The 20,954-nt window shown below is 44.8% G+C and overlaps 1 protein-coding gene across 2 annotated transcripts in view; it reads right to left on the bottom strand.

The window, feature by feature from the left end:
* The window catches only part of JAZF1 (JAZF zinc finger 1), a 234,864-nt gene that overhangs the window by 95,862 nt on the left and 118,048 nt on the right, over nt 1-20,954 (bottom strand). For both annotated transcript variants that reach the window (XM_074271088.1, XM_074271087.1), the window contains exon 2: nt 6,188-6,260. In XM_074271088.1, coding sequence (XP_074127189.1) covers nt 6,188-6,260 — 73 coding nt within the window. The remainder of the gene's footprint in view (nt 1-6,187; nt 6,261-20,954) is intronic.

Consider the following 20,954-nt stretch of genomic DNA (forward strand, 5'->3'; position numbering starts at 1 on the left):
TAATTCTAATTTATTTGGTGATGTGGATGGTGTGAGGAACTGCTGGTGTAAAAATTTCTTTCATAGATGCTGACTGGCAGCTCATCCGTAACTGAAAGTAGGGAATTTGATTAGGTGACTGGGCCAAGGTGAACCATCAGCCCTTGTCAGAGATATGTCTAACTGAAAGCTGACTCTTACTAAGCCCTCCATGCATCCCACCCCACTATCTCTCTGTCTCTTTCTGTCTTGCTGTCTCAGTCCCAATCTTGGTAGAAGAAAAATATACAGGGGAAGCAACCAGGTCATCTGGTTTGCTCCAAAACCAGATTCCCCTGATGATTTCATTATCCAAGCTGCACTGGGACAAACCCATCCACAAATCTTTATGAAATGCTGATAGCATATCAGTTGCTGGGCTGGGTTCTGGGAGCACAACCAGGAAATGTGGCAGCTGGTACCCTGGAGAGGTTTAAATTCAGTGTGTGTGTGTGTGTGTGTGTGTGTGTGTGTGTGTGTGAGAGAGAGAAAGAGAGAGAGAGAGAGAGAGAGCGCTCTAGATCACAAAGAAATGTTTTTTTCCAGTATAATAAAATAAAAACAGGAGAAAAATCACAGTCTGGGCAGCTGGAAGGAATACTGTAAAGCTTACCTAGTATAATCCCATCACTTTGCAAATAAAGAAACTGAGGTCCAAAGGCTCAAAGTCACAGAGTTAGGAAATAGTAAGACAGAATCTGAACTCAGAACTTCTGTTCTCAGGTCACATCTACTCTGCTACATTCATTCTGTGAAGAAATCTACAAGTTCTAGCTTCCCCCCCCCCCCCACTCCAACCTTAGAGCCTAAGCAGGCTCTAAAAGCGCGAGCTCTGTTCCGCAGCGTATCTGGGGCTTGTTGGGCTGCTTTGGATTCCAGTGAGGCAGTTCATGAGTCTGCAGGTCCTTAAGATACTAGATACAGTGGTCAAGCTAATCTCATGGAAAGTAACTTGCAGGGAGAGGGAGCAGGGGATGGCTCTTTCCCAGTCTATCTTAGAGTCTGGAATTTTTCCTGATAGCTGTAACTGTGTGTGTGGCTTTATATACACAAATGTGATGCACGTGCTACTTTTTTTCTAAACATTATCAGCTTGAGAAGACATGTGAGATGCCCTATCAGTTTTGATCCCTTCAGACAACTGGGCCAGCTCCAGGGTTTTATTTGTGGACACCCGTGCTGCGTACGTGAGTCTGGATCACACACAAAGGTTAAAGCCTCCTTGGCTGGGAGTTTCGGCAGAGACCTTAGCTTCTAACAGGCCCAGACTGTTACAATCATTGTTATTCTTTTTCATCATCATTATCATCATCATCATCTTCTTCTTCCCTTTTCCTTTTCCTCCTCTTTTTCCTCTCCCTCCTTTTTTTCCTCTTCCTCCTTCTCTTTCTTCTTCCTTACAAGTGGCCCTGAACTTGAAACTTTCCCATGATGCTTTCTTTAAGGAAATTTTTAAAAATGCCTCTCTCTGGAGGATGAAGAGGTACAAGAGAAATGCTGACAGAGAGAAGTACCAGGAGATTTTAAACACATTGACTTTTATGGTTAAAAAGTCTCCTTGAGCATACGGACATGTGTTTTAACTCGAGGTGATATTAACATGGTCAAACATCCATTACTCAAGTCAAGTCCTCTGTCATGTCAGACCAACTGTTATGGAGGAAGAAAGGATGGTCAGGGACCAAACCAGCCTCCTCCTGTCTCCTCCAAACCGCCTGTGTGGACAAGCCTGGTGAGCATTTCTCTCCCGGCCTTCCCAGATGCTGCTTCAAATCACATCACGGGAGGGAATGTTGCTTTTGGGGTGTCCTACCTGGATCCATCCCCTCTAGGGCCGGGCGCCCCTTCGTGATCTTTGCTCCTACCATGAAGTTATAGACTCTTGCATTAGACAGATAAATTTTGCGTATGTTTGATTCTCCTAAGTCTAAGCAATGATGAAAAACGAGGGAGGGAAAAAAGGAGACTGAGCCAAGAGCATAAATCCATGTGGGGATGGAGAAGGCATCTCTGCAAAGTGAAATTCAAATCTGCACATCTTGTTTGCATTAGGTGCCGGCAGCCTGTCTTGTCCCACCGCCAAATGAGTCAGATGGCAGTGTGTAAAGATAGGAGGACATGAATAAAAACACATGACCAATGGCCACTGCACGCATAAAATAGGAGGAGGCAGAAAAATGGGATCTGCCGCCTGACAGGTCACTTGGAGCCAGCGGTTCTGCGTTCCGTCACGAACGTCTGAGCCAATGGCTACCGGACGGGGCTGATGCTGTTCCCCTCCTTGCTCCCCTGAGGTAGGACAGGGTTCTTGGCACATGGCTGTACCTTCTATAGAGCTGGTGCTGATCAGGGACATGGAAAAAAATTTCTCTTTTTGACTGGAGGAAGCAAAAAAAACAGGTTTTAAAAAAACAAAACCTTTGAAAGGAGGCTGGAAGGCAACCTCATGATTTCCTTGCCACAGGGAATCACTGAGGATAAAGCTTCTTCCAATGTAAGTTGGCTCTTGCCCAATGGCGTTTGACCTCAAATTGTTACTCGGGGGTCCTGTGAAGATAAGGGGATTGAACAAGGTCCCACCGCCAGGATGTGCCAACTCCCAAGCCACCTCTCTACTACACCACAGTACTCTCAGGATGAGAGGTCACAAATCTGGAGTTGGAAAAGACCTCAGAAGAAATCTCATCTGACCGTCTCGTGTTATAGAAGACAAAAGGAAGTCTCAGGGAGCTCATAGTCATTAAGTGTCAAATGGAGAGCTTGGGGCTTTGTAAGTATGGTGCTGGTATGATATCCCTGGTACCACCCTGCCTCTTCTTGCCTCCATTAGGGCAAGGATGGAATTGAGTTTGTGGTTTCATTTTTTGGGGGAGCTTGTGGGTGAGGAGCTCCCTCTGCCAATCAGGCCAGTCCCTTCTTTATAATTTATAGTCTCATAAAGGTGTTTAGAGCACTGGGAATTTAAGGAACCCAACCAGGAACACGCTTGTCTGACCAATATGTGTCAAAGGTGGAACTTGAACTCGCCTCTTCCTGGTTTTGAGCCGCTTCTCCTTCCTCTGGGTTGCTGTCTCTCATTCACTCCATTAACACTCCGTAATACATTTGGCAATAACATAACAAAAGGAGGGGACATTTCTGAACCTTCTCAGGTTCTGCCGAGAAGGCCTCTGGAAGGCAGATGCGAGGCCCGAGTTGAGCTTGTGAAGAGAGGGATGGGCTGAGGGTGATTTACAGTGATTTTATTACAGATCCAGTAAAGAAACTTGTTCGAACTGTACTGGGAAGTGGCGAGGCTGGCGGAGCAACAGATGCGGCCGGGCCTGCCTTCTACTAGCAAAAACAGGAGTCTGTGTTCTAAGTGAGAAACCCAAGACCAATATGGACCAAATCTTAGCCACAGCGGCATGCAGGGGACTTGGGTTCGAGTCATGATTCCAATGTGGGTCTGTGTGATACTGGACAAACCCATTCCCTTCTCTGGGCTTCTGTTTGCTACTCTATAAAAAAGGAGGTGGGTTTAAGGGTTGCTCCTAACTCTGCATCAGCAAATTAGGTGTTGTGATTCACCCCTATTGGAGGTTAATTCAGAAAAGAAACAGGAGAGCAGGCTGCCAAATATTATTAGCGTTGGTCTGTTCTCCCCGAGGGAGAGGGGAGCAATTTCTGGTACCTTTTGATATTTCCTGAGGCTCTTGACTGAAAAAAAAGAGTTCTGTAAAACTGGGGGAATCTCCAGGAAAGTGGGGTCTGGTACAGCAGAAGCTGTTCTTCCTCCTGTTTCTCGGAGGAAGCTGCTCTGTCCACAGTGACCAAGGATCTCGGAGACCCAACGTCTGGTCTCGGTCCACAGCCTTCTGTCTTTCTGTTCCCCTTGAGTGGACAGTCTGCCCCCCCTGCTCTCGCCTCTTGGGCTTTTGGGGAGCGTGCACTCTCCTGGGGCCCCTTCCCCCGCCCCATCCCTTCTTTTTGGATTCTTCTGCTAACAACTTCCATAATCCCCAACCGAGGCTCATCCCAGGCCGTCCCTTCTCCTTGGTTCTCTGGGCTTCACTCTCACCCCTATATAGGTGACTTATACACGTACAACATCTCTCTGTACACATTTATACCCACAGATACATATACACCTGCAGACACTGATACAATAGAGTGATACAGATGGATAGACTGATGGGGCTGATAGACTGGTGACAAATGGGAAAGGCAGAAAGACAGAGAAAAACAGATAAAAGAGAGAGAGACAGAGACAAAGAGACAGACAGAGAGAGACAAAGAGACGGGGGGGGGGGGGGGGAAGGAGAGAGAGACAGACACACAGACATTGTTAAGCAAAACTCACTTCCCTAGTGGCCACGTGTAAACTTTTAGAACTCAGCTAAGATCATGAGAAGTGTCCTTTTCCCGAGGCCTCGGGGGAGCACCGAGATGGGTCTGGACCCTCTGCGCCAACCAGCCCCCCATCCCCGATGACGTAGCATCAATGCCATGAACAGCTGGCTTTCCCTTTAGGCCAAAAGCCAACCTCCCTCTTACCTGATCTTTCTAATTCTGGGTGTGTTTTCTTAATTAAGGGCCATGTGGATTCTCTGGGAGGAAAAAAATCCTGTCTGCCTCCTTATTTGAGCTGGCTGAGCTGGGGGTGGGAGGTGAGAGCTCTGCAGCATCCATCAGTGCAATGATTATGCTCAGAAATCTGGGTTCAGACTACATGTTCTCCTGTTGCCCTGGTTTACCACAATCCGATAAACATTTATTAAGCACCCAATGCATACATGGAGCTAATGGACTAGTTCTAAAGTGAAGTCAGTCTGATACCGGGGAAAGGAAAGATATCATAGAATTGCCCCTGACTGTGCAGTGAGTAAAGGCCAACCATAACAAGAACCCAGGATTTCCTGACTTTTCACCCAAATCCCCACATATCCTGAGGGCCTATGAATACAGGCCAGAGCTCTCCCAGTTCCTGGTCCCTTCTCAGTAACATTTCCCTCATTTTCAAACGGCTTGACTCCATGGAATATCTTTGACCTTAGGCTTGCCAAATTTTATTAGATCTAATTACGTTCATATTCCCATTGGGCCCAACTCCAGCCTGGAGACCCAGCAGACCTCTGAGGAGAGAACACGCCCATGCAAGACAGCATGGGACAGAGACGGGCCAGTTCAAATCTTGCCTCTGGTCCTATGGGACATCCATGCACTCTTTCTGAATTGAGAAATGAGACAATAATAGCTATCTTATCTACCTTCTTACCTATTTCCCCCACCTACTGCTTACAGATCCTTTTGGGATCATCTGTCAAACACCACAGAACCCTTAGAATGGGACAGAGTGTCAACTGGGACTACGATCAGGACTCCAGATTCAGGGCCAGAAATGACCCAGGTGACGCACAAGCCCAGAAGGCTTTTTCAAAGATGTTGATAATCATACTGTGATTCAGTACGATTTTTAAAATAATAGCTTTTTATTTTCAAAATACATGCAAAGATAGTTTTCAACATTCATCCTTGGCAAAACCTTGTGTTCCATTTTTCCCCACCCTTTCCCCCCATTCTTTCCCCTAGACAGCAAGTAATCTAATACATGGTAAACATGTGCAATTCTTCTATATGTATTTCCACAACAATTATCATGCTGCACGAGAAAAATCAGATCAAAAAGGAAAAAAAAAAACAAAAAGCAAGCAAACAAGAACAAAAAAAGTGAAAACACTATGTTGTGATCCACACTCAGCCCCCACAATCCTCTCTCTGGATGCAGATGACTCTCTCCATCCCAATTCTATTGGAATTGGCCAGATTCAATATGATTTCATCCACCCGAAAACACTCATCTGAGAAAAGACCCCCAGAGGCCCATTATACAAACAAGGGAAAGGAGGTCTATTCTAGTCCAATCTGCCCATCTTACAAATGGGAAAACTGAGGATTGTCTGAGCTCATACCAGAAACATCTATTTTTTCATCCACATCCACTGAGGAGGACATTATGAGAGAAATGAGAAAGTACATTTTCCAGGGTGCTGTCACGCACTTGGGCTGAGAAACAAAAACATCATTTTGTCCACAGCCCGTCACCCTGTGCGTCTACTGAGCAGATGCCTTTCAGAAATGAACATGCAGTAGGCAGAGGCGATGGCTATAAATTCTGAACTGTGCTTACCTGTTAATGTAACTGAGGGCGACATAGGTCGGCTGCTGTAACTCTTGCTTTTCTAAAACGCGAGGATCTGTGTCTGTAATGAAAACACAATGAGGATTTTTCAACGTTTGCCCCCCCAAAAAAAAAAATGATATGTGGCTGTCTAACTCAGAGCAATTGGGCCGACACATAGAAAATGAGGTCAAATTTAACGTTCCCCTTTGCTGAGAGAGCCCAGGCAACCCAAATACGCTCGTCTGTCCATCCATTCATAAATAACAAAATATTGCATTACTGTTCAAGGGAATTCCAAACATCAACAGTGATAAAAGGCCCATATGTCATGCAAACTTTCACAATCCCCTCATAAATATTAGTTTTCATTGCTTACAGTTACAATGTCGGCATAGTTTCCACTGTTTAATCTGCTTTAAAAAAATGGCGGGTGGAGGAGGCAGGAGGGAGAACGAGAGGAGGAGAGGGAAAGCAATGAAGTTTCCCTTAATTAGGCTTTTTTCAATGACTAGGCCAATTACAAGGCTGTTTAAAAGCAAGATCTAAAAACCCATGGCTTATTCATCTATTAAATGTGCTTCTATGCTCCTAGTGCAGAGGGCCTGGCACGCTACAAGAGGCACCATGTTTGTGCAGGCTGTTTTTTGAGAATGTCAACCAGAAACTTTCTGGTACACACAATCCCTAAGTTGTTCGTCAAACATTTAGTGACACGTCTACTATATGAAATGCCTTGTCTTGTGAGCAGGGGGAATACAAGATGACCACGGTGTAATATCACCCTTTACATTACCCTAAAATAACTAGAATAGAAAGAAGTAGGTGAAGAGAGCATAAAGCAAATTGGTATTTGGTTTTTCAAAGCTATATTTGGATGTACCTTTTGGTGCTTAATCACTTTTCCTCCCCAATATATTCTATTCTAATTCTCTCCAGCCATCCCTCATAGCAAAGATTAAAAGAGAAAGAGGAAACAAAGGAGCCAGCCTGAACGTCCATCTTCACAACATTATACCCAGTATTCCACATTTCAAGTCCTCCACTTCTCCACTGAAAGAAGGGCACTGCACGTACATCCCCAGATCTTCTCCGAGGCCATTCTCCTTACCGTGTTCTTATTCTCTTAATTGTTCTTTCCATATATGATCTGGTATTCATGGAGTATATCATATTCAAGAGTTGTATGATTTCACTCTGAATCAGTTTATAGGAAGTGTCCCAGTGCCTGGCTCAGGAGAGGAACTTAATAAATATTTGGCGACTAATGATAATGCTATTGGATTTCAAAGGACAGATATTCCTCCTGGCCTATGAGCCACCGGGGGCACGTCAAGGATGGATATAAGAAAGGGATCTCAGCTGAGCTGGTCCCTGATTGGAATTTGAGAGGTGGAAGGATGGGGAGACGGTACCATCTAGACAAAGACACGGAGGCTGAAAAATGTAGAATATATTTGGTAAGCCACACTCGGCTCACCCACAGCACAGTGCAGCTAAAGAGTAGAGAACCAAAGAATCACAGATTTACAAGGGACCTCAGAGGCCAGAAAGTCATAGCAAACCTCCAGCCCTCCTCCCATGGCATCTAGGACAGGTATTTGTTCAGACTTCCAGTGAGGGGAGCTCACGACCTGATGAAGTGATCCCTATGAGATTAGGTAGGAAAAATAGGTTGGCTCCAAACTGTTAAAGGCCTTGCAGGCCAAACTAGGGAAATGACACTTGATTTGATGGACAACTACAATTGCTCTGGGGAATTCCCCTTTGGGAAGGCATAAACCAACTTGGGGAATAGTCCCCAGGAGCTCAGGTCAAATAATTCTGGAGAATGGCGTTATTCTTAAAAGCAGACAAGGCCCCATGAAGAAAAAAACAATCCTTTAAAATAAAAAAAGCTGAAAAGTAATCAGTTTCATCAGAATAAAAGAGAGGAAGATGAATACATTATTATTTTTGGAAAGGGGGGGAAGCCCTTCTGATGTTTAGCCCAAGTTTCGTTTAAAATTAACAACAGGATAGTTTGAAACTGGATGTTATAAACACATCCCAGCTGCACTCAGCAGTAATTCTGTCTTTGATGCGAGGACAGATGCGGTTTTAAGCACTCTGGGATGGAAAGTGTTTACCGCTGTGGGGTGCACAGGGTACATGCATCAGCCCCCCCCCCCCCAGTGGGTGTCTGCATGTCACCAGGGAACAAGAAGGGAGCGGGGACATCAAAGACAGAGAGATGGATCAGCAGGATGGAGAATGGAAGTTAAAATGATACCCAGGCTCCCTCCTCATTTTCCACTTCCACACAGATTCTAACTTCATCCCTCAGGCTGTCTCACAGAACATCTGATCCAGCCTCTCCCCCAAAAGTAGACATCAGTATTTGTGCGAAGGCCTCAAGTGAGGGGAGTCCTACGGTGTCCTGAAGAAGCCTCAATCTCCCCTATGATTGTCGAGAAGCTTTCTCTGGCTCTTGGGCCTCCATTTACCTTTTTTACAATTACTGCCCACCATTCCTGGTTCCGTCCTCTGACCGAGTCTGTTCTCAATTGCACCTGCCCTCCAGCGAGGTTGTTTCGTCAACATTCAGTGTCAGAACAAGTCCCGGAATTGGGTCAGAAAACTGGGTTCCAAGTCCTGGATCTGCCATTTGTTAATTGCATGGCCCCAGGTATTTTCCTCTCTCTGACCCTCAGCTTTTTCATCTGTAAATTGGAGACAAGGACATTGGCACAGCCTTCCTCCAGGAAAAGAGAAAGTGCCACATGGCCGGTGAGGTGAGACCATCAGTCCTGGGAAGAGCTTCTCTGAATTTCTCCTCCAGAGGAGATTAAAGTGCTGTATGGACAGACTGACAAGTCAGCACGGAGTGAACCCTGACAAATCACCATCTGCCTCAGTTTCCTCAACTGTAAAGTGAGCTGGAGAAGGAAACAGCCAACTACTCTAGTATCTTTTCCAAGAAAACCCCAAATGAAATCTTAGTCAGACATGATCAAAAAACAACTGAACAATAACAACAACCCCAGAGAGAAAGGTGTAAATCAGCAGATTATGGGGGGTCCGAGGAGAAAGATTGTTACTAATCAAGAAAACATTCCTGAACAGTGACACAATTTAGGAGCACTTGAGGCTTGCAAATCACTTTCTGCATACTACATCATTTGGACCTCACAACAGTCCTGTGATGTTCCTGCTCTCGGTATCATTATCCCCATTTAACAGATGAGAAAACTGAGCATTGGAAAAGCTAAGTGACTTTCCCACAAAGCTGCAAGAGATGGCAGCACAGGGGGAGATGCAGAGCAAAGGGAGCAGAATCTGAACCAGTTACATTGTAACAACAACATCATAAAGACCAAAGCAATTCTGGAGGAGGAGGTTGTTCTCCTGCTGACAGGGAAGCTGTGTGCACTCAGGCCCGGCACCGGCCTCATCTCCTGCTCTTCTGCTCTGACAGCTCCCTCAACTCCCCATCCAGCCCCATCTCCTGCTCTCCTGGTCCTGATAGTTCCAGAACTCCCCATCCCGCCCCATCTCCTGCTCTCCTGGTCCTGATAGTCCCAGAACTCCCCATCCAGCCCCATCTGCTGCTCTCCCACTGTACCAACAGGTAGCACACAGTAAGAGCATCATTAATGATACCCAATCATGGGACGAAATCATGGATCCACCCATATCTCCGGTGGCCAAAGTCAACATTAGTCATCGGTTCATTTTCACTTTCCGGATTCTTTTTTCTTTTATGGAGACAGACATGTTTCCCTTCTCTAAGCTAAGTCCTTCTAGGAGATGCAATGCAAAGGGCTCTGCCCAGCAACACTCAGGAAAGGTCGATTCCTGGCACGCAAACGCACAAAATCTGCCTTCGGACCCTTCTCAGAAGTAACATAAAAATGTCTGGCGCTCTCTCCGTAAGACCAAAGCGGGATTTATGAGTTGGCTTTGCCATGAAAATCATGTTTCTCATGTTGGACACAGTTCGTGGCTCGGCGAACAGAATGACAGGCTCTGAAGGCTTCAAAATGTCATCCTCTGCGTTACAAAACAGCCATGTAAAGGAGCCTTTTCCATTTTGGGGTAAGAAGCTGGGCACTAGTCAGTTTTGTGGTGGGGGAAGTAACAGAACAGAATCGACCAGAGCTTACCCATGTTTTACTGCTCAAAGTCCTCCTTAGGTAGACTAGAGAGCATCAATCAGAACTCTGGGCTCTTGAAATAAGATCCGGCCCTCGGTGCCCAGGGATCCAAGAGGTTAGCCAGAGTGCTTATCTGGGGGGATGGAGCAATGGCTGGTCACAAACATCTATCATTCCAGGGGATCTTAACTGGGGATTTGACCTTCATGTACTTAAAGATATATATATATACGTCTATGTATTTATTTAACACTACATAGATCCATATATTTGATGAGTGTATTACTTCTCCCTCTCCAAGAGCGGCTCCTCATACTGAACTTCTCCCATACCCAGCCTCTTCTCATGCTGGAAGATAGCTCTGCTCTTGTGGTCCCCCTCTTTAATAGATTTCCCCTGGAACATCCATTTTGAGGAAGTGCCCCGCCAGCTGCATCCCTTCCTCTTGGTTGCTGACTTTCAGGACTTTTCCACCATCCCCTTTCTGGTCCCTCCTAATTTTCAGATCTCCTTTTATAAATGGTCTTTTCTCCATTAAAATGGAAGCTCCTCGAGGGCAGGGAATGGCTTCTTCACCGCAGCCTGCCTCCCTTCTCAGTACAGTGTCTACCATCTAGTAAGGACTTTAAAATAAAATGGACTCAATCTCATCATAGGGAGGAGAAAGAGCAGAGAAATGTGGGTAAGGGTCCAGCTGATGAAGGAAGCCCCCTAACACTTTGAACCAGAGCAAAAAGTCTTTTTTTTTTTTTTTTTTTGCCAAGACAACCACCACCAGAAAGAAGCTGAAATGGGGCCTAATTGAAGTGGGCCGGAGCACACGTCTCCCAAGTGCTTTGGGGCGTGTTTGTTTATGCTGCCGATAAAAACTTGAAACTGGAATGTACACTGAAATCATTGAGAGATATGATCCCCCTCAGTAAATGGTTTGCAGGAATATAAACCTTTCAGGATTTCAAGGCCGGGTGATGCTCCTTAAGCTGGCAATTCAGCAAGAAGTGTCAACGTTTAAGTAACTGCCTCCCACATCTATAAATTACCCTGCTGCCCCTCTCCAGAAGGCTACAAAAAGAGCCCAGTTTCTTCATCATGGCAGCTGAGAGGAAGAGTTGGCTGTCTGTCTCCAAGGGCAGATAGCAGAATCCTATTCTTCGGTATCCCCCTTCTGGGTATCCCCCCTCCCAAAGCAATCACCTGGGCTGAAGGCCAAAGGAATCAAAGTGGATAAAGAGCTTAGTGGTTCAAATCTATTCAATCACTGTCATTTTTGAAATCTAGCTTTCTTGGAAACATGATGATCTTGTCATCTGAGAAGAGAGATTTTCTACAGACAGCTCCTCATCTCTTGGGGGACAGGTTAGTGTGGTGGACAGGGCCCTTCTTCAAGGCAAAAAACTTGGACCCAAACCCTACTTTTGATGATTCCTAATTGAGTGATCCTAGACAAATTTCTTACCCACTTCCTGTTTCAAGCAACTTCAACTTATAAATTCTAAGTGAGTTGTAATCTGCAAAACTGGGGGGCCTTAGATGATAAAATCAGGAAGGGGTCTCAGAATGTTTTCTAATCTCATATTACAGAAAAGAAAAATGGGGAGTTGAAGCAGAGATCTAAAAGTTTATTATGTAGCTATAGTATATGAATGATATAGAATATTATTACTCTATAAGAAATTATCAGCAGGATGATTTTATTTTATTTTATTTTTAATAGTTTTTATTTACCAGATATATGCAAGGGTAATTTTACAATATTGACAATTGCCAAATTTTTGTTCTAACTTTTCTCCTCCTTCTCTCCCCCCCAAGATGGCAGGTTGATCAATACATGTTACATATGTTAAAGTATAAATTAAATAATATATATATATATATATATATATATACATATATACACCTGTCCAAACAGTTGTTTTGCTGTACAAAAAGAATCGGACTTTAAAACAGTGTACAATTAGCCTGTGAAGGAAATCCAAAATGCAGGAGGACAAAAATAAAGGGATTGGGAATTCTGTGTAGTGGTTCACAGTCATCTCCCAGAGTTCTTTCCCTGGGTGTAGCTGGTCCAGTTCATTACCGCTCTAATGGAACTGATTTGGTTCATCTCATTGTTGGAGAGGGCCACGTCCATCAGAATCGATCATCATATGGTATTGTTGTTGAAGTATACAACAATCTCCTGGCCCCAGCGGGATGATTTTAGAGAGAGCTAGAGAGACTTACAGGAACTGATGCTGAGGGAAATGATCAGGACCAGAACACTGTACATGGCAATAAGATTATACAATGATCAATTCTGATGCATGTGGCTCTAGATGGTCCAGGCCAGTTCCAGTGATCTTATGATGGAGAGAGCATCTGCACCCAGAAAAAAACTGCGGAGACTGAGTATGGATCACAACAGCATTTTCACTCTCTTTGTTGTTGTTTGCTTGCTTTTTATTTTTTCTCAATTTTTACTTTCTGGATCCGATTTTTCTTCTGCAGCAAGATAACTGTATAAATACATATGCACATAACGGATTTAACAGCTATTTTACCATGCTTAACATATATTGGATTACTTGCTGTCTAGAGAAAGGGTGGGGGGAAAGGAGGAAAATTTGGAACAGAAGGTTTTGTAAGGGTCAATGTTGAAAAATTATCCATGCATATGTTTTGAAAATAAAAAGCTTTAATAAAAAGTATATTATGTGATATATAAGATGTAAATATATATTATGGACATATATATCAAGAAGCATTTTATATTGTGTATTATTACATATAATAGGTACATATTGTGTGTATATATTATACAGAATATATAACATGATATATTATATATGTATATTATAGAAGCATCTATCGAGAGCGGAAGGAGACCCTACATTCTACCCCAATTTTATAGTTGAGGAAACAGAGCCAGGATGGGAGCCCAGGCCTCTGGCCTGGGAGGCTCTGTCCCTGTATCATAACTCTGCTGCTCATTTATAAATGAATGGGTTACTGTCTCCCTCAGTCCTGGACTCTGAGGTCTCACCGGGTGGGGGTAGTGAGCCTGAGTTCTCAAAGGCGAGGCCGGTTCTGGCAGGTTCTGCTAAGGAGGGAAGGCCTAGCTGGGTTCTGAGCGTCAGGCTCATTAGCAGGTTGTACCCTGTGGTACCAATTAATACCAGTTAATAGCTGAAGAAGGCATGGTCCTCATTGGGAGAGAAGTCTGCACCAGCCAAATGAACTTAGCCACTCTACAATCGCCAATTAAGCGCCTACTGTCTTCCAAGCACCACTGGAGGCTATAGACACAAACACTGGGAGACAGCCCTTCCCCTGAAGAGCTGACATCTTCCTGGACTCTAAAATGAGCACACAGAGAAGTAACTACTGAAGCCACTGAGTTTAAGGGACAGAGACAGGGGGTGGGGATGGGGAAAGGCTTCTCACAGAAGGTGTCCCAGAGACTGGGCTTGTTAAGAAGTGATTGCAGAAGGGGATGCAGAAGGGTCAGAGTTCAGCTTGGGCAAAAGCAGAAGTGGGAGATCAACATAGGGGAATGATGTCCAAGTAATGCATTTGTTAGAGCCCTGAGCATGGAGTTGGAGAGTCTGGAGTGTAAATTCTACCCCAGACACATACTGTCAATGTGAGCAAATAATGTAACCATTCTCAGCCTTTATTTTCTCATTTGTAAACTGAGGATAATAATAGCACCTACCTCCTAAGGCTTCTGGGAGACCAAATGAGCTCATGTACATAAAATATATCTCACAGCAAGCCATAAATGTTAGTTATTAATGTTATTATCATTATTAGAACAACCACCACAAGGTCACGGTTACATGTCACTAGATAGATGCATTTAAGAGTATTTTCAGAAGCTCATTTAGTCTTACTGATTTATGGCTTTAATTAAATGACTCCAAGCGGGAATGCTAAAATAATACAAGAACACGCTCTGGGTGCTTTCTTGAGGCAGAAAACTGAAAATTATGCCTTTCATAATTGGCTATGAATGGAAAACAAGGAGTGACTGAGGATGGGCTCCATGGCCCAAGACTGGCTAATGGGAAAGGCCGATAGCGTGGAGGGAGCTTTCAATGGCATCCAGGAGGTCACGATCATGAGACTTCTATGACCTTCTGGAGAAAGGCATCAGAGCAAACACCCTGCAGAATGGGCCACAGGAGCATCACCCCGTAAAGTTCTATTCTGCGTGGCACAGAGGAGATCCAGGCTTCTCAGAGATTGTGCCCTTAGGGCACCTTTTTGGGGCACAGGGATATCCTGTCCATCTGCTGTTCAAAGATAGCCCTGATCCATTCAGAGAGACTCATCATCGGGCTGGGTGCCAGACTTGGGATTTGCTCCATCCCTCGGTCACTTTCTGAGCTGTAGGACGCTGGAAGAGCCCCTTCAGGGGGGTGCAGTGGGATGAAGGGACTCTGACAGCATCTCCCCAGAAACCCACACCAGCTGAGTGAGTCTGAGCAAGCCCTTCACCTCTGTAGGGCTTAGCTTCCTCAAGGGGGAAGCTGAACCTGGTGACATCTAAGGTCCCTCCGACCGCCAGGACAAGATCCTGGGAAAGATTCCTTGTCTAGAAAGTAAAAACACTGGACACAGTTTTTTCAGGCCCTTTCCAGCTCTAAATATAAGATCCTCTGATTTATTCTAACATATCTCTGTCCAGGGACCCCCTTCTCCAGTATCCCTGATAAGTGATGAGGCTGAAGGAGAGCTGGATTTGGGGGCAGACAACCAGCTCTGTCCCCTTCTACCTGGGTCTACTTGCACAAGTCACATGTTCATCCCTATGGGACTCAGTTCCCTCCTTTGTAAAATCTGAGCTTCCTTCTACTTTCTGGGCCTCTCAAGCCACTGTCACTACTCATCTTGGACGAATAGCCATCAGCCACCTGGTGATGCATAAACATCCTTCATGTTTACAAAGACTGGCAAGTACAGGATATATATATATATATATATATATATACATATATATATGTATATATATATGAGTATCCAAGCAACGTAAGAGGTACCAATTCTCATACAAGTCTTCCCAAGTACTCCTAGCTGCCTTTCACACCTAACCAGAACAGTCCTGGCTGATAAGGGACTCGCCGTGCTATCTATCTTGTCCTCTCTTCCTCTCAGCTTTCTTCTCTGAAGAGCGAGCCCAGCAGCCTCCCACTGGCCTCTATCTTGACTGCATTTTAGTAACTGGATTTGATAACTGCCTGGAGTCAACCTTTTGCTATAAGCTAGTTTATTTCGGCTGCTGAAATAAATATTTCTGTTGGAGAAGACCCTTTCCAAGAAGAAAAGAGAGGGAAAAAAAACAGCTCAAAAAATTGTCCATAGCACGTAAGTAGCCTTGGAGTGGATCAGCTTTTCTCAGCTTTATAGACTTGTCATTTGAAACGTTTCCCAAGCTATAATTTCCATTACGGGCAGTCAGTGCAAATTACAGTGAGATTCTTGCTTTTCCCCAATCCGATGGGAAATCCAGATGCAGTAAAGGGTTGCCGTAAACTTTACGAGTTTAAGTATCTTAAAGTTGGGGACGTTTCGCAGCTCCATAACCTCGCCCATTAAAAAGCATCCATGTTCATATTGGAGGCCCAGGCGCAATTTCGTGCCAGGAAGGAATAAACAGAAGGAGACCGAGGAGTTGACTCACCTACCCCATGTGGCAGATACCCTTGTCTCTGAGACGTTCGTGAGCACAGCCTGGAGGGGGTGAGCCTCCCTGCCCAGATACAGGAGGCTGGAGGGGGTGAGCCTCCCTGCAGAGCTACAGGAGGCTGGAGGGGGTGAGCCTCCCCACCCAGAAACAGTTCTCTAATTGTGAATTAAGTCCCACAATCTCAAAATTTAGAGCTGGAAAGGACCCCTTGACAGCCATCCCGTGCCTGAGAAACATCCCCACTAGAACATGTTCAATAAGAGGGCCCCTTATCCCTGCATGAAAACCTTCAAAGAAGAGGAGCCCCCACCTTCTGAGTTCTATTCTATTGTTCCAACAGCCTTCCTTCATGGGAACAGCTTTTTCCCTGAGATCAAATGTTAATTAGCTTCTTGGTAACTTCCCTTCATTACCAGCGGTTCTGAGGACAAACGATCTGGGGGATCTTTCCAAGTCTCAGCCCCTTCAAGGACTCAGATTTGCTCTCCTGCCCATACCCCTCTCCCCACTCACTTCCCCCACTTCTCACCTTCTCTTTGCCTACATCCCTCCAGATCCTTTGACCAATCTTCCTTGACATAGCCCTGGACATATCACTATCGCTTAATGCCTCAGTTTCCTCATTTATAATACTGATTATAAAGTCTATGGCCACAAGGTTGGCAATGCTCTTTACAAATATGGTCTCATTTGATCCTCACAACCACCTTATTTTACAGATAAGGAAACTGAGGCAGACGGCCACCTGGTATACCTGGGATTTTCCAGCTAATAAGTGACTGAGGTTGCATCTGGACTCAGACCTTCCTAAGCGGAGGTCCAGCACCCTGCCGCCTTATTGCTTATAGGAATGGGACTGGATTCCGTGCACCTCCTCCAACCCTTTGTCTCAAAGAGTCCCCTCCAAGATCGGCTTAAGTACCAGCCTGTACAGGAAGCCTTTCCTGCCTCCCCCATCCCCTGCTGGTGCCCGCTCTCCCTCATTCCTCATTGCAGAATAAGCTCCGTCCTCTCCTCTGCCTCAGAAGCACCCCCTTCCTTCCTCTCAGAAGCACCCCCTCCCTTCCTCTCAGAAGCACCCCCTCCCTTCCTCTGGGAGGCTTAAATCCCACCTCCTGCATACTTTCCCAGGCTCCCCCCCCCCGCAAGTCTCCCTCCCAAATTACCTTGCACTTTGTGACAGCCCACATTTATTCTCTTTACAATTGTGCTTTATTATAATATATTTTATTGTTTTTATGCTGTGTATTTGGCACATTCTCATGTACCTCTTTTTTTTAATTATACTTTTTATTTACCAGATATATGCATGGGTAATTTTGCAATATTGACAGTTGCCAAATCTTTTGTTCCAATTTTTCCCCTCCTTCCCCCCCGCCCCAAGATGGCAGGTTGACCAATACATGTTACATATGTTAAAGTATAAGTTAAATACAATATATGAACAAAAAGAATCAGACTTTGAAACAGTGCACAATTAGCCTGTGAAAGAAATAAAAAATGCAGGCGGGCAAAAATAGAGGGATTGGGAATTCTATAGCAGTCCATAGTCATCTCCCAGAGTTCTTTCTCTGGGTGTAGCTGGTTCAGTTCATTACGGCTCTATTGGAACTGATTTGGTTCATGAACCTCTTTAGAACAGAAGCTCCCTGTGACTAGAGATCATCTTTATGTTCCTGGATCTCTAGGACCTGGTACAATATCTCATACACAGCTGGGATTTAATAAATGCTTTTTTTTTAACAGAATTAATTTTTGTCTTTCTTCCCAGAGTAGCTACCACCATATCTGCCTATTCAGGGTATCCTTCAAAGCTTAAGAGTCTGGGAGGGAGGGGGAGAAGAGGCAGCTGATGCACTCTGTTCACTAGAGCACCAGCCCTGAAGTCAGGAGGACCTGAGTTCAAATCTGACCTCAGACACTGAATACTTCCTAGCTGTATGACCTTGGGCAAGTCACTCAACCCCAGTTGCTTCAGGGGTAAAAAAAAAAAAAAAAAGAGTATAAGGATTTTTGGGACATCTTGTATTCATAAATGCTTATTGAAAAGAATTAAATTCTTTGATGGCAAATAGTGAAGAGTGGGCAGGAGTCCTGAGGTCTGTGAACTTATGCCTTCTTTTTCTTAAAAAAAAAAAAAAAAAAAAAAAAAAAAAAAAAAGCTATATTTTAATGTGGCTGGTTTCCTTTGTAATATTATGTATTTTATTTTATGCCTTTAAAATATTATTCTGAAAAAGGGGCTGAGAGGTTTCATAAAACTGCCTAGAGGATCTGCGAGATACAAAAAGGACAAGAATATTTGGTCTGGGGGGACATTTTTTTTTTATTACTTTTTAAAATTAATTTTATAATTATAATTTTTTGACAGTATATTTGCATGAGTAATTTTTTAATAACATTATCCCTTGTATTCATTTTTCCAAATTTTCCCCTCCCTCCCCTAGATGACAGGCAATCCCATACATTTTACATATGTTACAGTATAACCTAGATACAATATATGTGTGTAAATCCAATTTTCTTGTTGCACGTTAAGTATTGGATTGGGGGGACATTTTTTAAGGTTACAATTGTTGGGGGAGTTATAAGAGTTGGCCAATGTTGGTGTCCCCCCATCCCCCCCACCTCGCCAAGATGTTCTTGAGGAATCCTGAGGTCACTAAAAAGGCCCAAGGTCAAAAAAACAAGAGCTCCAAAACAAGAGCCTGGAATTGGGGGGGGGTGGGGTCTTTGAGGGTACCATTTTCTGCCCCTTTCCCCTGTGGAGTTTGCCTTAGAAAACCCAGATAAGTGAAATCCAAGGGAAGCAAAGTAGGGGCCCGGAGCATCCTCCCCCTCCCTGGCCGCCCTTCCACCGGCCAGCTCCTTCCCAGCGAGGGGAGGCAGCAGCAGTTACCTGGACGAAGCCCCTTTCCCAGCCCTTCTGTGCCACTTCCCCAGGCTGGCTATTAGTATGCGATAATGAAAGAAATGGTACGTGCATATTAGTCCTGATGGAAGAACAAAAGAGCTCCCAGTAACCTTTGCAGCTGTCAAGGGCTCCTCAGCCAGGCAATTAAGGTGAAAAATGAGAACGCAACGCTTCCATCACCAAGTACCACTTGTAATACCACCGCATACAAGCTGGGATGGGAGCACTGATTAACGTGGACGTGTTTCCTCTCATGTGGAACACACACGTGCCCACCCAGAGCATGAGCACGGAGCTCGGCTGCTATGATGTCTCTCCAGCTCAACAACATTCCGTAGCTCCCGCCAGCTCTAGGGATAAACTACAAAGTCTCTCCGTGGCCTGGTGCTTAAAATCACCAATTCTTGCAATCAAAGGTATAGAAGGAGAAGGTCACATCTAAAGCAGTCCCTCATTTTGCAGGTGAGGAAATCCAGGCTTACAGAGGGGAGGGCTATTGGCCAAAGGCAAAGAGAAGCAGGCGGCAGATGGAGAATCTGGAGGTGGGTCCATCGTCCTAAGTACCTTCAGAGCCTCCGAAAGCAAGCTCCAATCTAACTTCCCTGTCCCGCTTCCTACTATTCCTAAAAGTTCATGCTCGAGTCACCTTAGCCAGAAGCTTTGTTTTGTTTTTCAGGAGAATCAGGTCTGAAGGCATCTCCTTCACTTATTTAATATATACCAAAAAGCCTCATTATATCAGTAAAAAAACAAAAAGCTAAACAAAAAAGAATTGAGTTCATGTGAACGGACGTTATGGGATGGGCAGTAACATGACAGCGACCCGGCCTCTGAAACGCCAACGTTTGGCATCCTAGTCTGTCCCCCCATGAGGCCCCGGTAGGCCCAGCAAGATTCTTTGTACCGCCTCTAGGACTCCCCATCCCATTCCCTGCGGGCTCTGAAGTCTGGTGGTTATATAACATCTGTCTCCTAGAGTTCTGCTCATATTATTCACCTGTTCTACTTACTCACAAAGCAATAATCAAGCGGAAACGAAGGGTAAATTTCAGATTTAGGAAACTCATTAGGACAATTGGGCCAGCAAGTCAAGCCTGAGAGAGCATTTATTAAGCTCTTACTGTATGTATTAGTCATAGCCTTCAGGGCTGGGAATACAAACTCAAAAGCAAAAATCTCTTGCCCTTGAAGGAATGTTATAAACTGAAAATGTATGTAAATAGATGCAATTGGAAAAGAAAGAAAAGAATAAAAAGGGGGAATTGGGAAAGGATTTCCACAGGAAGCACGAACTGAACCTTAAAAGGCACTAAGAATTTGATGAGTCAGAGGCGAGGAAGAGGAGGCGGGCATGGGTACAGCAGTGGGAGCCAGAGAGGTGATTTCTGGGAACAGCAAATAGGAGCTATCGGCCAGAATGTCAAGTGAGTTGAGAGGAGTGATGTGAAACAAAGCTGGAGAGGTGAATTGGCACTAACTGTGAAGGGCCTTAAAGGCCAGGCTGAGAAGCCGGCACTTCATCTGAGAGATGGTGGAGAGCCACCGGCGACTTCTGAGCAAGAGAGCGACACGGTCACCTTGCATTGGGAAAATGATTTTGACAGCTGTGTGGGGAAGGGGAGAGGCTGGGAGCCAGGGGACCAATTAGGAGGCCAGCGCAATAACAGAGGCCACATGGAGCGATGGCAGCAACAGATCCCTGAGAGAAGGGGATGGAGACTAAAGCTGTCCTAGAAGCACAACAAACAAGACTTGGCAACAAGACAGAAATGGGGAGTTAAGGAAGGGGAGGATGGAGGTTGATTCTGAGGTGACAAACCTCAGTGATTGGGATGATCTCTTAAAGTTCCAATAGATTTTCCTTAAAGCTTCTATTTCTTGACTTTTCTGAAGACTTTGATATCTACTACCTTCTTTCTTCTGTAGATTTTCTTTTTGGTTCTCTCTCCACCTGACTGTTCTTCTGTCTCCTCTAAAGGATCTCCATATGCCTGGGCACATCTCAGGGGGCTCAGCACAGAGTTCTGACATAGACCAAAGTTCCATCCGCTGACCATG

The sequence above is a fragment of the Sminthopsis crassicaudata genome, chromosome 5, assembly GCF_048593235.1.
Source record: "Sminthopsis crassicaudata isolate SCR6 chromosome 5, ASM4859323v1, whole genome shotgun sequence".
Classification (NCBI taxonomy): domain Eukaryota; kingdom Metazoa; phylum Chordata; class Mammalia; order Dasyuromorphia; family Dasyuridae; genus Sminthopsis; species Sminthopsis crassicaudata.